Genomic DNA, 12,869 nt, shown 5'->3' on the forward strand with positions numbered 1-12,869 from the left:
CTTATTGAAAAACAACATTAACAGTCTAGCAAGCTCTTCAACCAGCTCTTCTAAAACTCTTGGATGCAAGTTATCTGGACCAGATTTTTAAAATGTCTAGCTGTAGTAGCTTCTGTTTAACATCCTCCAGAGATGCTAGTGGAATGGGAATTGTGTTATCATCACCATAGGATGAGACTATAGCATCTGTTTTCTCCCCAAATACAGAACAGAAATATGTATTGAACACTTCTGCCTTTTCTGAATTATTATTGATAATTCTACTATTTCCACCTAGTAATGGACCAATATCATTGTCAGGATTTTTTCCCCCCTATTATATTTAAAAGTCTCCTTCTTATTGTCATTAATGCTGCTGGCCATAGCTGCCACCTTGTGTCTCTTTGCTTCCCTTATCAATTTTCTACAAGTCCTAATTTCTGATTTATATTCATTACTATTAACATCCCCTTCCTTCCATTTGTTATAATACTACAAATATATGTATTTGCCTTCACTTGCACTCTATTTTTTTATTTTTTTAACCATCACAGCCTTCACCCTCAGTTTTGGCTTTTTGGGCCAAATACCTAGTAAGGTATTCTTAAATGATGCAGCTGTGCCAGGTGGTAAGAGCACAGAGGCTGGAGAGCATCCCCCATGCTCTCTGCATGCTCCAGTAAAAGGATAATCACAACTGCAGTCCCTGCACTCAGAAGAGCAAAGGGTTTGCTCCCTCCTTAGTATCTCAAGGGCCCATGGCACTTCAAAGAGCACAGCCCTGCCCATTCTACATGCTCTCCGCCACCCCAAGGAGGAGGAAGCTGTTGACGACATCCCTTTAACAACAGCATTATCCTGGTGGTTTTTTTCCCCTCACTGATGAATTGTAATGAAAACTATACGCTTAATGACAAGCATCCAACTGATTGCCAGCCTACCAAACTCACCCGTTGAGCTTCCCAGATGATTGGCTATGCAGGGCAGAATCCTGTCTGTAACCTCCAGAGTTGCACAAGGGCCGGGGGAAGGAGAGCGGTGCCAGCCTCATGGAGGGCCTCTGTGCCACTGAGCCTGTGCTGGGCAGGAAGGCTCAAAGAGGCCAGAGGAACATTCTCTCAAGCAACTCTTACTGCCTCTTGCACAGCTTTGGGGATCTCCTAGCAGCTGCAGGTGACCTCAGTGGAGTCAGCGGGGGTGATTCCCTGGCCCCAAGGTAGCAGGACACACTCACTGGTGCTGTGAAGTGCCAGTTGATACTCTAGGTAGGCCCTGTCTTTGTATTTGAGAGTTCTAGGATGGTGCCTTGCCCTACTGCTGGATCCAGCTCCTAACAACACTTTCCCTCCTCCCACTCCAGTGCAATCACCCAGTGCAGGTCCAGATTTAACCCTTTTTTTATCTCGGACCACTATTTTTTTTTTTTTTTTTTGCTCGCACTGTAGAGGCCAGTGCTTGGAGAGAGAATCTGCTTCACCCCGCCTCTTGGTTGTGTTTGTTCCTAGGGCACTGACGCCACTCTGCTAAACAAAATCAATTCCCATCATGGCAAAAGCAAAGTCTACCTCCCACCGAGGAGCGTCCATGACACCAAATTTGGTATCAGCCACTTTGCTGGGATTGTCTATTACCAGTCGAAAGGTGAGAACACTTCTCTGTACAAGCACGGTCCTCCTCAGAAGCAAAGAGAGGAGAGCGCCTCTCCCCTGAGGCAGCTGCACCATGGGTCATTGTCCTCTCTATGGTGCTAGATTACACACAGCCTCCTGCTTGCCAAGCAGAAGTAATGAAGGCAAGAGGATTCATTTAAATTGAGTTGCAAGTTACTGTAAATTAGGTTTATTTTAGAGTGGCAGCCTGGGATCAGAGCCTGTGCAGATGATGAGGTTATTTTATTTCTGACCCACAGGTTTCCTGGAGAAGAATCGTGACATGCTCAGCTCCAACATAATGCAATTGGTTTACTCTTCCAAAAACAAATTCCTGAGGCAGATCTTCCAGGTGGAAACAACCGTGGCTACCCTAGGCCGTGGGAGCATAAAACATCTCAGAGCTGAGCATATCCTCAAGGTTGGTTTTCTTCCACTTGATTAAAAAAAAAAAATCTGAAGTGTGCTTGATTATCTTCAGCCTTCCAAATGGTCTTACATTCTGTCTGCAAACTCTTCTGTCTTTCCCTTGAGCAATTTGTGCGCTGGTAGAACAGCTTGCATGATCAACTGGAATCCTGAGTTATTGCCATAAACTGCTGTGATGCCAACCCAAAACTCAGAGTAACAGGGGGCCTTAGGAATTCCTCTCCCTGAATGGCCTATGTGGAGGCTACATTCAGGCTCGCATCGAAGCATTTGAGCTGTACTTCTTTTTCAGCATGCTCAGACAGCAAATTGACAAGTCTATATTGAGTCTGCCTCAGCTGTGCCTGGTTTTCTGTCTGAAGGTAGATGCCAGCTGCAACCGTCTAAGAGAGAGAGAGAGAGAGAGAGAGAGAGTGTGTGTGTGTCTGTCTGAGTGGAGGTGGCATGGAGAAAATCATGCCTAAAGGCGTGCATTGTAAATCCAGAAGCTCCTTTTAATTGAAGCAAGGTGTGACCAGGAGGCACCACAGTAGAGTGAATACAACTCTAGGAGCAGGCAGACAACTGGCAATTGATTAAAAAAAAAAACCTCTCCATCTGAAGTCCCAGGATAGCTTTGTGGGAACCTCAGAACTTCATGTGGGATCATTTAAGAGTATCATAGGAAGTGATCTGGGAGTGGAACATTGTGCAGTCCAGGCATTGTGCATGGGATCATTCAGACAGCCAGTCCAGAATAAAATATGAGTCCTGTGAACTACAGCCTAGGAGCCCTGTCCCAGATACTGCTGTATTGGATAGCAAGGTTGTAATGGGGTGCACTCATCTCTCGCGAGCGCCCCTGGTCGAGTGTGTGTTTTTTCTCGATTTTCTCCACTCACAGTGCCCCGTCGGCTGCTGCAGTTGTCAGGCAGGTCTTTGAGGACTCAGACCTCTGGCCGAGTCTCTCAGTCTATGTGAAAAACCAAACAAATCCCTTCTGGGGTACACAATCCAAAATGTCCCCCATGTCCTGCACTCTCCCTGGGCTCAGTCTTTAACCAGCACAACAGGGCCCATCACGGTACCCTCGCTTGGTCCAGCTAGGTTGCACGCTCCTACTCTGGAATTGAGCACTGCCTTGAGGGCTTTTTCCCTGGGGTCGCCTTGCCTCTACTTGAGTCCTCAGTGACCCCAGCTTTCCTGCTAAGTCACCCCTCTTGGACTCAGTTCACTGACCACAGCTCCCCACTGAGTCAGTCCCAGTGCAGCCCTCTTCTCTGCGATGCCACAGCTCTAATTCCCTTCCTTAGGGAACAGACACTTCCCTCAGTGGCTGGGGGGGATACGGTCCCACTCATTGCTCTGGGTCCCAACCCAGAGACCCTTTAATCCTTTCGCTGTGTCCCTTTGCTAATTGCTGCTCTATGTTTCCCTGGACCACTTCCCTGTAGCCCATCTTAGTTGAGTCCCAGCAGCCAACCAGAAGCTCCTTCCTCACTCCCCCAGTCCCTGCCAGTAACTACCTGCTTGGTCCCAGCAGCCAGCCAGAAGCTATTCTCAGGCTCCCCCAGTCCCTGGCAGCAACTAATCCAGTGTTTCTTTTCTTGCGGCCACCAGGGTCTTTTCTTGCGGCCACAGCCTCCTGAGCTGTGATGGGGTGGGGGTGGGTGGCAATATGGGTGGCTGGATTTGAGAAACCAATGGGTGGCTGTCAAGGCTGTATCCCTACTTTGAACTTTAGGGTACAAATGTAGGGGCCTGCATGAAGACTTCTAAGCTTAACTACCAGCTTAGTTCTGGTCCGCTGCCACCATCCCAAAGCTAATTCCCTTTCCTGGGTAGCCGTGAGAGACCTTCACCAATTCCCTGGTGAATACAGATCCAAACTCCTTGGATCTTAAATAAGGAGAAATTGACCCTTCCCCCCTCCTTCCTTTCACCAACTCCTGGTGAATACAGATCCAAACCCCTTTTAGATCTTAAAACAAGGAGAAATTGACCCTTCCCCCCTCTTTCCTTTCACCAACTCCTGGTGAATACAGATCCAAACCCCCTTTGGATCTTAAAACAAGGAGAAATCAATCAGGTTCTTAAAAAGAAGGCTTTTAATTAAAGAAAAAGGTAAAAATCATCTCTGTAAAATCAGTATGGAAAATAACTTTACAGGGTAATCAAACTTAAAGAGCTCAGAGGACCCCCCTCTTCTGTCTTAGGTTCAAAGTACAGCAAACAAAAATAAACACTCTGGTAAAAGGTACATTTACAAGTTGAGAAAACAAAGTAAATCTAAGACGCCTTGCCTGGCTTTTACTTACAATTTTGAAATAAGAGAGACTTGTTTAGAAAGATGGGGAGAACCTGGATTGATGTCTGGTCCCTCTCAGTCCCAAGAGCGAACAACCCTTAAAACAAACAGCACACACAAAAGCCTTTCCCCCCCAAGATTTGGAAGTATCTTGTCCCCTTATTGGTCCTTGGGGTCAGGTGTCAGCCAGGTTACCCGAGCTTCTTAACCCTTTACAGGTAAAAGGATTTGGAGTCTCTGGCTAGGAGGGATTCCATAGCACTGTACACAGGAGAGCTGTCACCCTTCCCTTTATAGTTATGACATGCCCCCCAAATCACAGATAGTGTTGGACGTTTGGTTCCACACTGGCTGTGATTTCTTTCCTGGAGCTCTAGGAGAAAACAGAGTTAATAAGACACATGTACCTTTAGACATACTACTGATTATATAAAAACTAACAATATGTTTCATTCCAAGAACAATTGTTAACCAGTTAACTCTGGGAAACTTTCCCGGGAGAGTGCATCAGCCACTTTGTTAGAAGCTCCCGAAATGTGTTGTATTTCAAAATCAAAATCTTGGAGAGCTAAACTCCACCGAAGAAGTTTTTTGTTATTTCCCTTGGCGGTATGAAGCCACTGTAGCGCAGCATGGTCTGTTTGTAGTTGGAAACGCCGTCCCCAAACATATGGGCGTAACTTTTCCAGCGCGTACACAATGGCGTAGCATTCCTTTTCGCTGATTGACCAGTGGCTTTCCCTCTCAGACAGTTTCTTGCTGAGAAACACGACAGGATGGAATTCTTGATCCGGTCCTTCCTGCATTAAAACTGCTCCCACGCCTCGCTCGGAAGCATCTGTGGTTACTAGGAACGGTTTGTCAAAGTCTGGGGCCCTTAGCACAGGGTCAGACATGAGTGTTGCCTTAAGCTGGTTAAAGGCCTTTTGACACTTATCAGTCCACTGAACTGCATTTGGCTGTTTCTTTCTGGTTAGGTCTGTCAGCGGGGCGGCGATTTGGCTGTAGTGTGGTACTAATCGCCTATAATATCCGGCCAAGCCTAAGAAGGATTGGACCCGTTTCTTTGACTTTGGAACCGGCCACTTTTGGATAGCATCCACTTTGGCCTGTAGGGGATTTATAGTTCCTTGACCCACCTGGTGCCCCAGGTATGTCACTCTGTTTTGGCCTATTTGACACTTTTTAGCCTTAACAGTTAGTCCTGCCTGCCGGATGCGCTCGAAGACTTTTTTCAGGTGCTCCAGGTGTTCTGTCCATGAATCAGAAAAAATGGCCACATCATCGAGATAGGCAACGGCAGATTCTCCCAATCCCGCTAAGAGACCATCTACAAGTCTTTGGAAGGTGGCGGGTGCATTTCGCAACCCGAAAGGGAGTACATTGAATTCATACACCCCTGCCTGGGTGACGAAGGCGGACCTTTCCTTAGCGGGTTCATCTAGTGGTACTTGCCAGTACCCCTTGGTTAAGTCTAAAGTAGAGATGAATTGGGCATGTCCCAATTTCTCCAATAGCTCATCTGTGCGTGGCATTGGATAGTTGTCAGGACGAGTTACAGCATTTAGCTTACGGTAGTCCACGCAAAAGCGTATTTCCCCATCTGGTTTGGGAACTAGAACCACTGGAGATGCCCATGCACTGCTAGAGGGGCGGATTATACCCATCTGTAGCATGTCCTGGATCTCCCTTTGTATAGCCGCTTGGGCATGAGGTGACTCCCGGTAGGGTGGGGTTCTAATTGGGTGAGCATTACCTGTGTCAATGGAGTGGTATGCCCGTTCGGTCCGTCCTGGAGTGGCTGAGAAAATCGGTGCAAAGCTTGTGCACAGCTCCTTTATCTGCTGTCGCTGCAGACGTCCCAGGGTCGTGGAGAGGTTCACCTCTTCCACGCCACCATTCCTTTTTCCTTCATAGTAGACACCTGCAGGCCACTCCGCGTCATCAGTTTCCTGGGCTGTAAACTGGCAAACGTTTAATTCTCTAGAATAAAAGGGCTTAAGAGAATTAACATGGTATACCTTAGGCTTTATGTTGGAGGTGGGGGAGGCTATGAGATAGTTAACAGCTCCTAGGCGCTCCTGGACCGTGAATGGTCCTTCCCACGACGCTTCCATTTTATGGGCCTGGAGCGCCTTTAAGACCATGACTTGGTCTCCTACTTTGAAGGACCGTTCTCTGGAATGTTTATCATACCAGGCCTTTTGCTCTTCCTGAGCATCCTTTAGGTTTTCTTTAGCAAGGGCTAAAGAGTGTCGGAGGGTGTTTTGTAGGTTGCTTACAAAGTCTAGAATGTTAGTTCCTGGAGAAGGCGTAAACCCCTCCCATTGCTGCTTCACCAACTGTAATGGCCCCTTAACCTCGCGGCCATACACAAGTTCAAATGGCGAAAACCCTAAACTGGGATGTGGTACAGCCCTGTAGGCAAAAAGCAACTGCTGCAACACTAGGTCCCAATCATTGGAGTGTTCATTTACGAATTTACGTATCATGGCCCCCAAAGTTCCATTAAACCTCTCCACCAGACCATTGGTTTGATGGTGATGAGGGGTGGCAACCAAGTGATTCACCCCATGAGCTTCCCACAGGTTTTTCATGTTCCCTGCCAGGAAATTAGTTCCCGAATCTGTAAGGATGTCGGAGGGCCAACCTACCCTGGCAAAAATGTCTGCTAATGCCTGGCACACACTTTTAGCCTTGGTGTTGCTTAAGGGTACAGCTTCCGGCCATCGGGTAGCAAAATCCATGAAAGTCAGTACGTACTGCTTTCCTCTGGGTGTCTTCTTTGGGAAAGGACCCAGAATATCCACAGCTACTCGCTGAAATGGGACCTCAATTATGGGTAGTGGCTGGAGAGGGGCTTTAACCTGGTCTTGGGGCTTTCCCACTCGTTGGCACACCTCACAAGACCGGACATAATTAGCAACGTCCTTGCCCATTCCCTCCCAGTGGAAGGACTTCCCCAACCGGTCTTTGGTTCTGTTCACCCCAGAATGGCCACTGGGATGATCATGGGCTAAGCTCAAGAGTTTTACCCGATACTTAGTGGGAACTACCAGCTGTCTTTGAGGATGCCAGTCTTCCTGGTGCCCACCAGAAAAAGTCTCCTTGTATAAAAGTCCTTTTTCTACAACAAACCGGGATCGGTTAGAAGAGCTGAGAGGCGGTGGGGTGCTCCGTGCCGCCGCCCAAGCTTTCTGAAGGCTGTCATCTGCTTCCTGCTCGGCCTGGAACTGTTCCCTTGATGCTGGAGACATCAGTTCCTCCTTGGACTGTGGACTGGGGCTTGGTCCCTCTGGAAGCGATGCAGGTGCTGGGGCTTTTTCCATTGACTGTGAACCGCTGTCCGCTGGTGCACTATGTGGTATTTCAGGCTCTGGCTGAGCCTCTTGGGTAGGGTTATCTGCTGCTTCCGCCAGTTTAGGCTCGCTGGTGCCCTCTGGCATTGGAGTTGTAGACGGGGTTGCAAGCGCTGGACTCAGTGCTGGCAATGGTTCTGGTGCTGGTTGCGTTGCCAGTTCCGGTTCTGGGACTGGCTTTGGCTGGGTCTCTGGGATTGGATCCACTACGGCTGTTGCAGTCGTTGGCAGGGGATCCGGTTCCACCACCTGTGTTTGGGTCTCCGGTAACACAGACGGGGTCCTGGTGGACGGCTCAGGAACAGGGATGGGGGTGGAAGCTTGCTTAGCCTGGCTGCGGGTGACTATTCCCACCCTCTTGGCTAGCTTCACATGGTTGGCCAAGTCTTCCCCCAGTAGCATGGGAATGGGATAATTGTCATAGACTGCAAAAGTCCACATTCCTGACCAGCCCTTGTACTGGACATGCAACTTGGCTGTAGGCAAGGTTACAGACTGTGACACGAAGGGTTGAATTGTCACTGTAGCCTCCGGGTTGATGAGTTTGGGGTCCACTAGGGATTGGTGAATAGTTGACACTTGTGCCCCAGTGTCCCTCCAAGCGATAACCTTCTTTCCGCCCACTCTCAAGGTTTCCCTTCGCTCCGAGGGTATGAGAGAGGCATCTGGGTCTGGGTTTCTTTGGTGTGATTGGGGTGTAATGAACTGTAATCGGTTGGGGTTCTTGGGGCAGTGAGCCTTTATATGCCCCAGTTCATTACATTTAAAACATCGCCCTGCTAAGGTATCACCGGGGCGATGTTGGTTGCTGGAGACTGGTGTGGTGGGGTGAGAAGGCGTCTGGGGTTTCCCTTGGGATGTGGGTGGGGCCTTGGGTTGTCCCCGGTGATAAGGTTTTGTTTCGGCTTGCCCCTTCTGATATTCGCTCCAACTGCTACTAGCTTTTTTCTTTTCTGTCACCTCCACCCATTTGGCTCCAATCTCCCCCGCCTCGGTTACAGTTTTGGGCTTCCCATCTAGGATGTACCTTTCTATTTCCTCAGGAACACCCTCTAAAAACTGCTCCATTTTTACTAGGGAAAGCAGATCTTCCAGAGATTTAACATTTGCTCCTGATACCCAGGCATCACAATTTTTGTCAATGTGGTAGGCATGCCGGGTAAATGACACATCTGGTTTCCACCTTAGGGCTCTGAACCGCCGACGGGCATGCTCGGGTGTTAGCCCCATTCTGAGTCTGGCCTTGTTTTTAAAAAGTTCATAACTGTTCATGTGTTCCTTAGGCATTTCAGCCGCCACTTCTGCTAAGGGTCCACTGAGCTGCGGCCTCAGCTCTACCATGTACTGGGTTGGAGGGATGTTGTATCCAAGGCAGGCCCTTTCAAAATTTTCTAAGAAGGCCTCAGTATCATCGCCTGCCTTGTAGGTGGGGAATTTCCTGGGATGGGAAGTGGTACCTGGAGAGGAGTTGTTAGGATGGTCTGATGCACCCTGCCTAGTCCTTGCTGCTTCCAGTTCCATCTCTTTTTCTTTCAGCTCCATCTCTCTTTTATGGGCCTCCTGTTTGGCTTTTTCTTCTCTTTCATGGGCCTCCTGTTTGGCTTTTTCCTCGAGTTTTTTAATTTCAAGCAGTCTCTGATGTTTTCTCTCATTTTCTTCTGCTTCTAGTTTGGCCAGTTCTATTTTGTTAGCTGCGTCTTTGGTAGTCATTTTCCTGTTTTCTTGTGCTGGGTCACACCCTCTGCAGTTGACTGAAACTGGGATGTATTTAGCTTAGGCTCCTGCTGAGTGCTGCTGAGTTAACAGAGACTTTCTAACTAGCTACTTCCGAGGATGTAAAAAGAAAAAAAAACCAATTCAGCTTGTAAATTACCTTTACCAGATCAAAGTTTGCTCACTTATTTGAACACTTCTCTTAACAAAGGGCCTTGTTAAAAAAAACTTAACACCTCTGCCTTCAGGCAAGGAGAGATAAGATATGCATCTACCTTCAGCTCTGCTCTCCAAGCAACTAGAAGGAAAAAAAAATCTCTTACTGGCTTTTGGGTTTAAAACGATCCCACCGCTGTGCCACCATGTCAAGGCTGTATCCCTACTTTGAACTTTAGGGTACAAATGTAGGAGCCTGCATGAAGACTTCTAAGCTTAACTACCAGCTTAGTTCTGGTCCGCTGCCACCATCCCAAAGCTAATTCCCTTTCCTGGGTAGCCTTGAGAGACCTTCACCAATTCCCTGGTGAATACAGATCCAAACTCCTTGGATCTTAAATAAGGAGAAATTGACCCTTCCCCCCTCCTTCCTTTCACCAACTCCTGGTGAATACAGATCCAAACCCCTTTTAGATCTTAAAACAAGGAGAAATTGACCCTTCCCCCCTCTTTCCTTTCACCAACTCCTGGTGAATACAGATCCAAACCCCCTTTGGATCTTAAAACAAGGAGAAATCAATCAGGTTCTTAAAAAGAAGGCTTTTAATTAAAGAAAAAGGTAAAAATCATCTCTGTAAAATCAGTATGGAAAATAACTTTACAGGGTAATCAAACTTAAAGAGCTCAGAGGACCCCCCTCTTCTGTCTTAGGTTCAAAGTACAGCAAACAAAAATAAACACTCTGGTAAAAGGTACATTTACAAGTTGAGAAAACAAAGTAAATCTAAGACGCCTTGCCTGGCTTTTACTTACAATTTTGAAATAAGAGAGACTTGTTTAGAAAGATGGGGAGAACCTGGATTGATGTCCGGTCCCTCTCAGTCCCAAGAGCGAACAACCCTTAAAACAAACAGCACACACAAAAGCCTTTCCCCCCCCAAGATTTGGAAGTATCTTGTCCCCTTATTGGTCCTTGGGGTCAGGTGTCAGCCAGGTTACCCGAGCTTCTTAACCCTTTACAGGTAAAAGGATTTGGAGTCTCTGGCTAGGAGGGATTCCATAGCACTGTACACAGGAGAGCTGTCACCCTTCCCTTTATAGTTATGACAGTGGCCCTCCCCCTCCCCCTCCCCCTCCCTGTTGCTCCTGGATGCACTGCCTTGATGTTGATTGCTGGGACTGCCAGCAGAGGGTGTATGCAGGCAAGAGCCACGCGCCTCTGCCTAGGAGCTGGACCTGCTGCTGGCTGCTTCCAGGCGCAGCCTGGTCCGCGGTGCCAGGGCAGGCAGGAAGCCTGCCTTAGCACCGCTGCTGACCGGGAGTCACCCAAGGTAAGCCTGTGCCCCAACCCTATGCCCCAATCCCCTGCCGCAGCCCTGAGCCCCCCCAAACCCAGAGCCCCTTCCTGCACCCCAAACCCCTCATCCCTGGCCCCATCCCAGAGCCTGCACCCCCAGTCCCCCTCCCACACCCCCTGCCCCATCCCAGAGCCCCCTCACACCCTGAACCCCTCATTCCCAGCCCCACCCCACAGCCCTCACCCCCACAACCCAACCCTCTGCACCAGCTCTGAGCTCCTCCCACACCCCAAATCCCTCATCCTGAGCTCCGCTGGGTCACGGGCATCAACAATTTTCTTCAACTGGGTCGCCAGAAAAAAAGTTTGAAAACCACTGCTCTAAGGCACTCTGAGGAAATATTTTCCAAAAGTACATGTGTTTGGCCACGCGAGGGCAGTGTTGATCCATAGGTAAAGCTGCAGAAGTGCTCAATGTGTTAGATGCTAAGTGTGAATGTTTAAAGAGGAATGACTATCAGAATGGATTTGCTTAAGTGTAATAGCAACATGGGCCAATGGAGTCTGTGGTTCCCCAGCATCAAATAAACCTTCTGTCACACAGTTATTAGCTCCTTGCTCTGAAGAAGCCCTGTAATAACCAACCAAACAAACAATCGCAATGGAACCCTGCTGTAGGTAGGAATCTTAACCTCTGAGGATAGGAAAAGAAGCAATGGGCTTAAATTGCAGCAAGGGCAGTTTAGGTTGGACATTAGGAAAAACTTCCTAACTGTCAGAGTGGATAAGCACTGGAATAAATTGTGTAGGGAGACTGTGGAATCTCCAATATTGGATATTTTTAAGAGCAGGTTGGACAAACACCTATCAGGGATGGTCTAGATCAGGGATCGGCAACCTTTGGCATGGGGCTCGCCAGGGTAAGACCCCTGGTGGGCCGGGCCGGTTTGTTTACCTGCCGCGACTGCAGGTTCGGCCGATCGCGGCTCCCACTGCCCGCGGTTTGCCGCTCCAGGCCAATGGGGGTGGCGGGAAGTGGCGGCGAGCACATCCCTCAGCCTGCGCCGCTTCCCGCCGCCCCCATTGGCCTGGGACGGCGAACCACGGCCAGTGGGAGCCGCGATCGGCCAAACCTGCGGACACGGCAGGTAAACAAACCAGCCCGGCCCGCCAGGGTGCTTACCCTGGCGAGCCGCGTGCCAAAGGTTGCCGATCCCTGGTCTAGATAATACTTAGTCCTGCCTTGAGTGCAGGGGACTGGACTAGATGACCTCTGAAGGTCCCTCCCAGTTCTATGATTCTATGCAGGGCCAGCTCCAAGTTTTTTGCTGCCCCAAGCAAAAAACATTTCCGGCGCCCCCCAGCTCCGCCCTTTCCCCGCCCCATTCCAACCCCTTCCCCAAATCCCCAGCCCTGCCTCCTCCCCAGGGCGCGCTGCATTTCCCCTCCTACCCCTCCCTCCCAGGCAAGGGCTGAAGCGGAGCGGGGGTGCGCTCTGGGGAGGAGGTTGAGGTAAGCTTGGGGGGAGCGGTTCCTCTACCCCCCATTACTTCCTGTGGCCCTCCCCACGCCCCCCACTGCCGCAGCTCACCTCCGCTCCGCCTGCTCCCCTAAGCACGCCGCTGCCGCTCCGCTTCTTCCCCCTCCCTCCCAGGCTTGCCGCGCGAATCAGCTGTTTTGCGGCAAGCCTGGGAGGGAGGGGGGAGAAGTGGAGCGGCAGCGGCGCGCTCAGGGGGGCGTGGGGAGGGCGAGGAAGTAACCCTGGGGGGGGCAGAGGAACCGCTCCCCCCCCCCCAGCTCACCACCGCCTCCTGCCCCGAGCGCGCTGCCGCTCCGCTCCTCCCCCCTCCCTCCCAGGCTTGCCGCAAAACAGCTGATTCGCAGCCTGGGAGGGAGCGAGGAGAAGCGAAGCGGCAGCGCGCCCGGGGGAGCAGGCGGCAGTGGAGCAGAGGTGAGCTGGGGGGGGAGCGGTTTCCTCTGCCCCCCCCCCCCCGCAGGTT

At 50.0% G+C, this 12,869-nt stretch overlaps 1 protein-coding gene across 1 annotated transcript in view; it reads left to right on the top strand.

The window, feature by feature from the left end:
* MYO7B (myosin VIIB) overlaps positions 1 to 12,869 on the top strand; it is a 91,061-nt gene that overhangs the window by 26,471 nt on the left and 51,721 nt on the right. The window contains exons 13-14 of the mRNA XM_065410298.1: positions 1,485 to 1,620; positions 1,889 to 2,049. Of these exons, the coding sequence (XP_065266370.1) occupies positions 1,485 to 1,620; positions 1,889 to 2,049 (297 nt within the window). The remainder of the gene's footprint in view (positions 1 to 1,484; positions 1,621 to 1,888; positions 2,050 to 12,869) is intronic.

This window comes from Emys orbicularis, chromosome 9, assembly GCF_028017835.1.
Source record: "Emys orbicularis isolate rEmyOrb1 chromosome 9, rEmyOrb1.hap1, whole genome shotgun sequence".
NCBI lineage: Eukaryota > Metazoa > Chordata > Testudines > Emydidae > Emys > Emys orbicularis.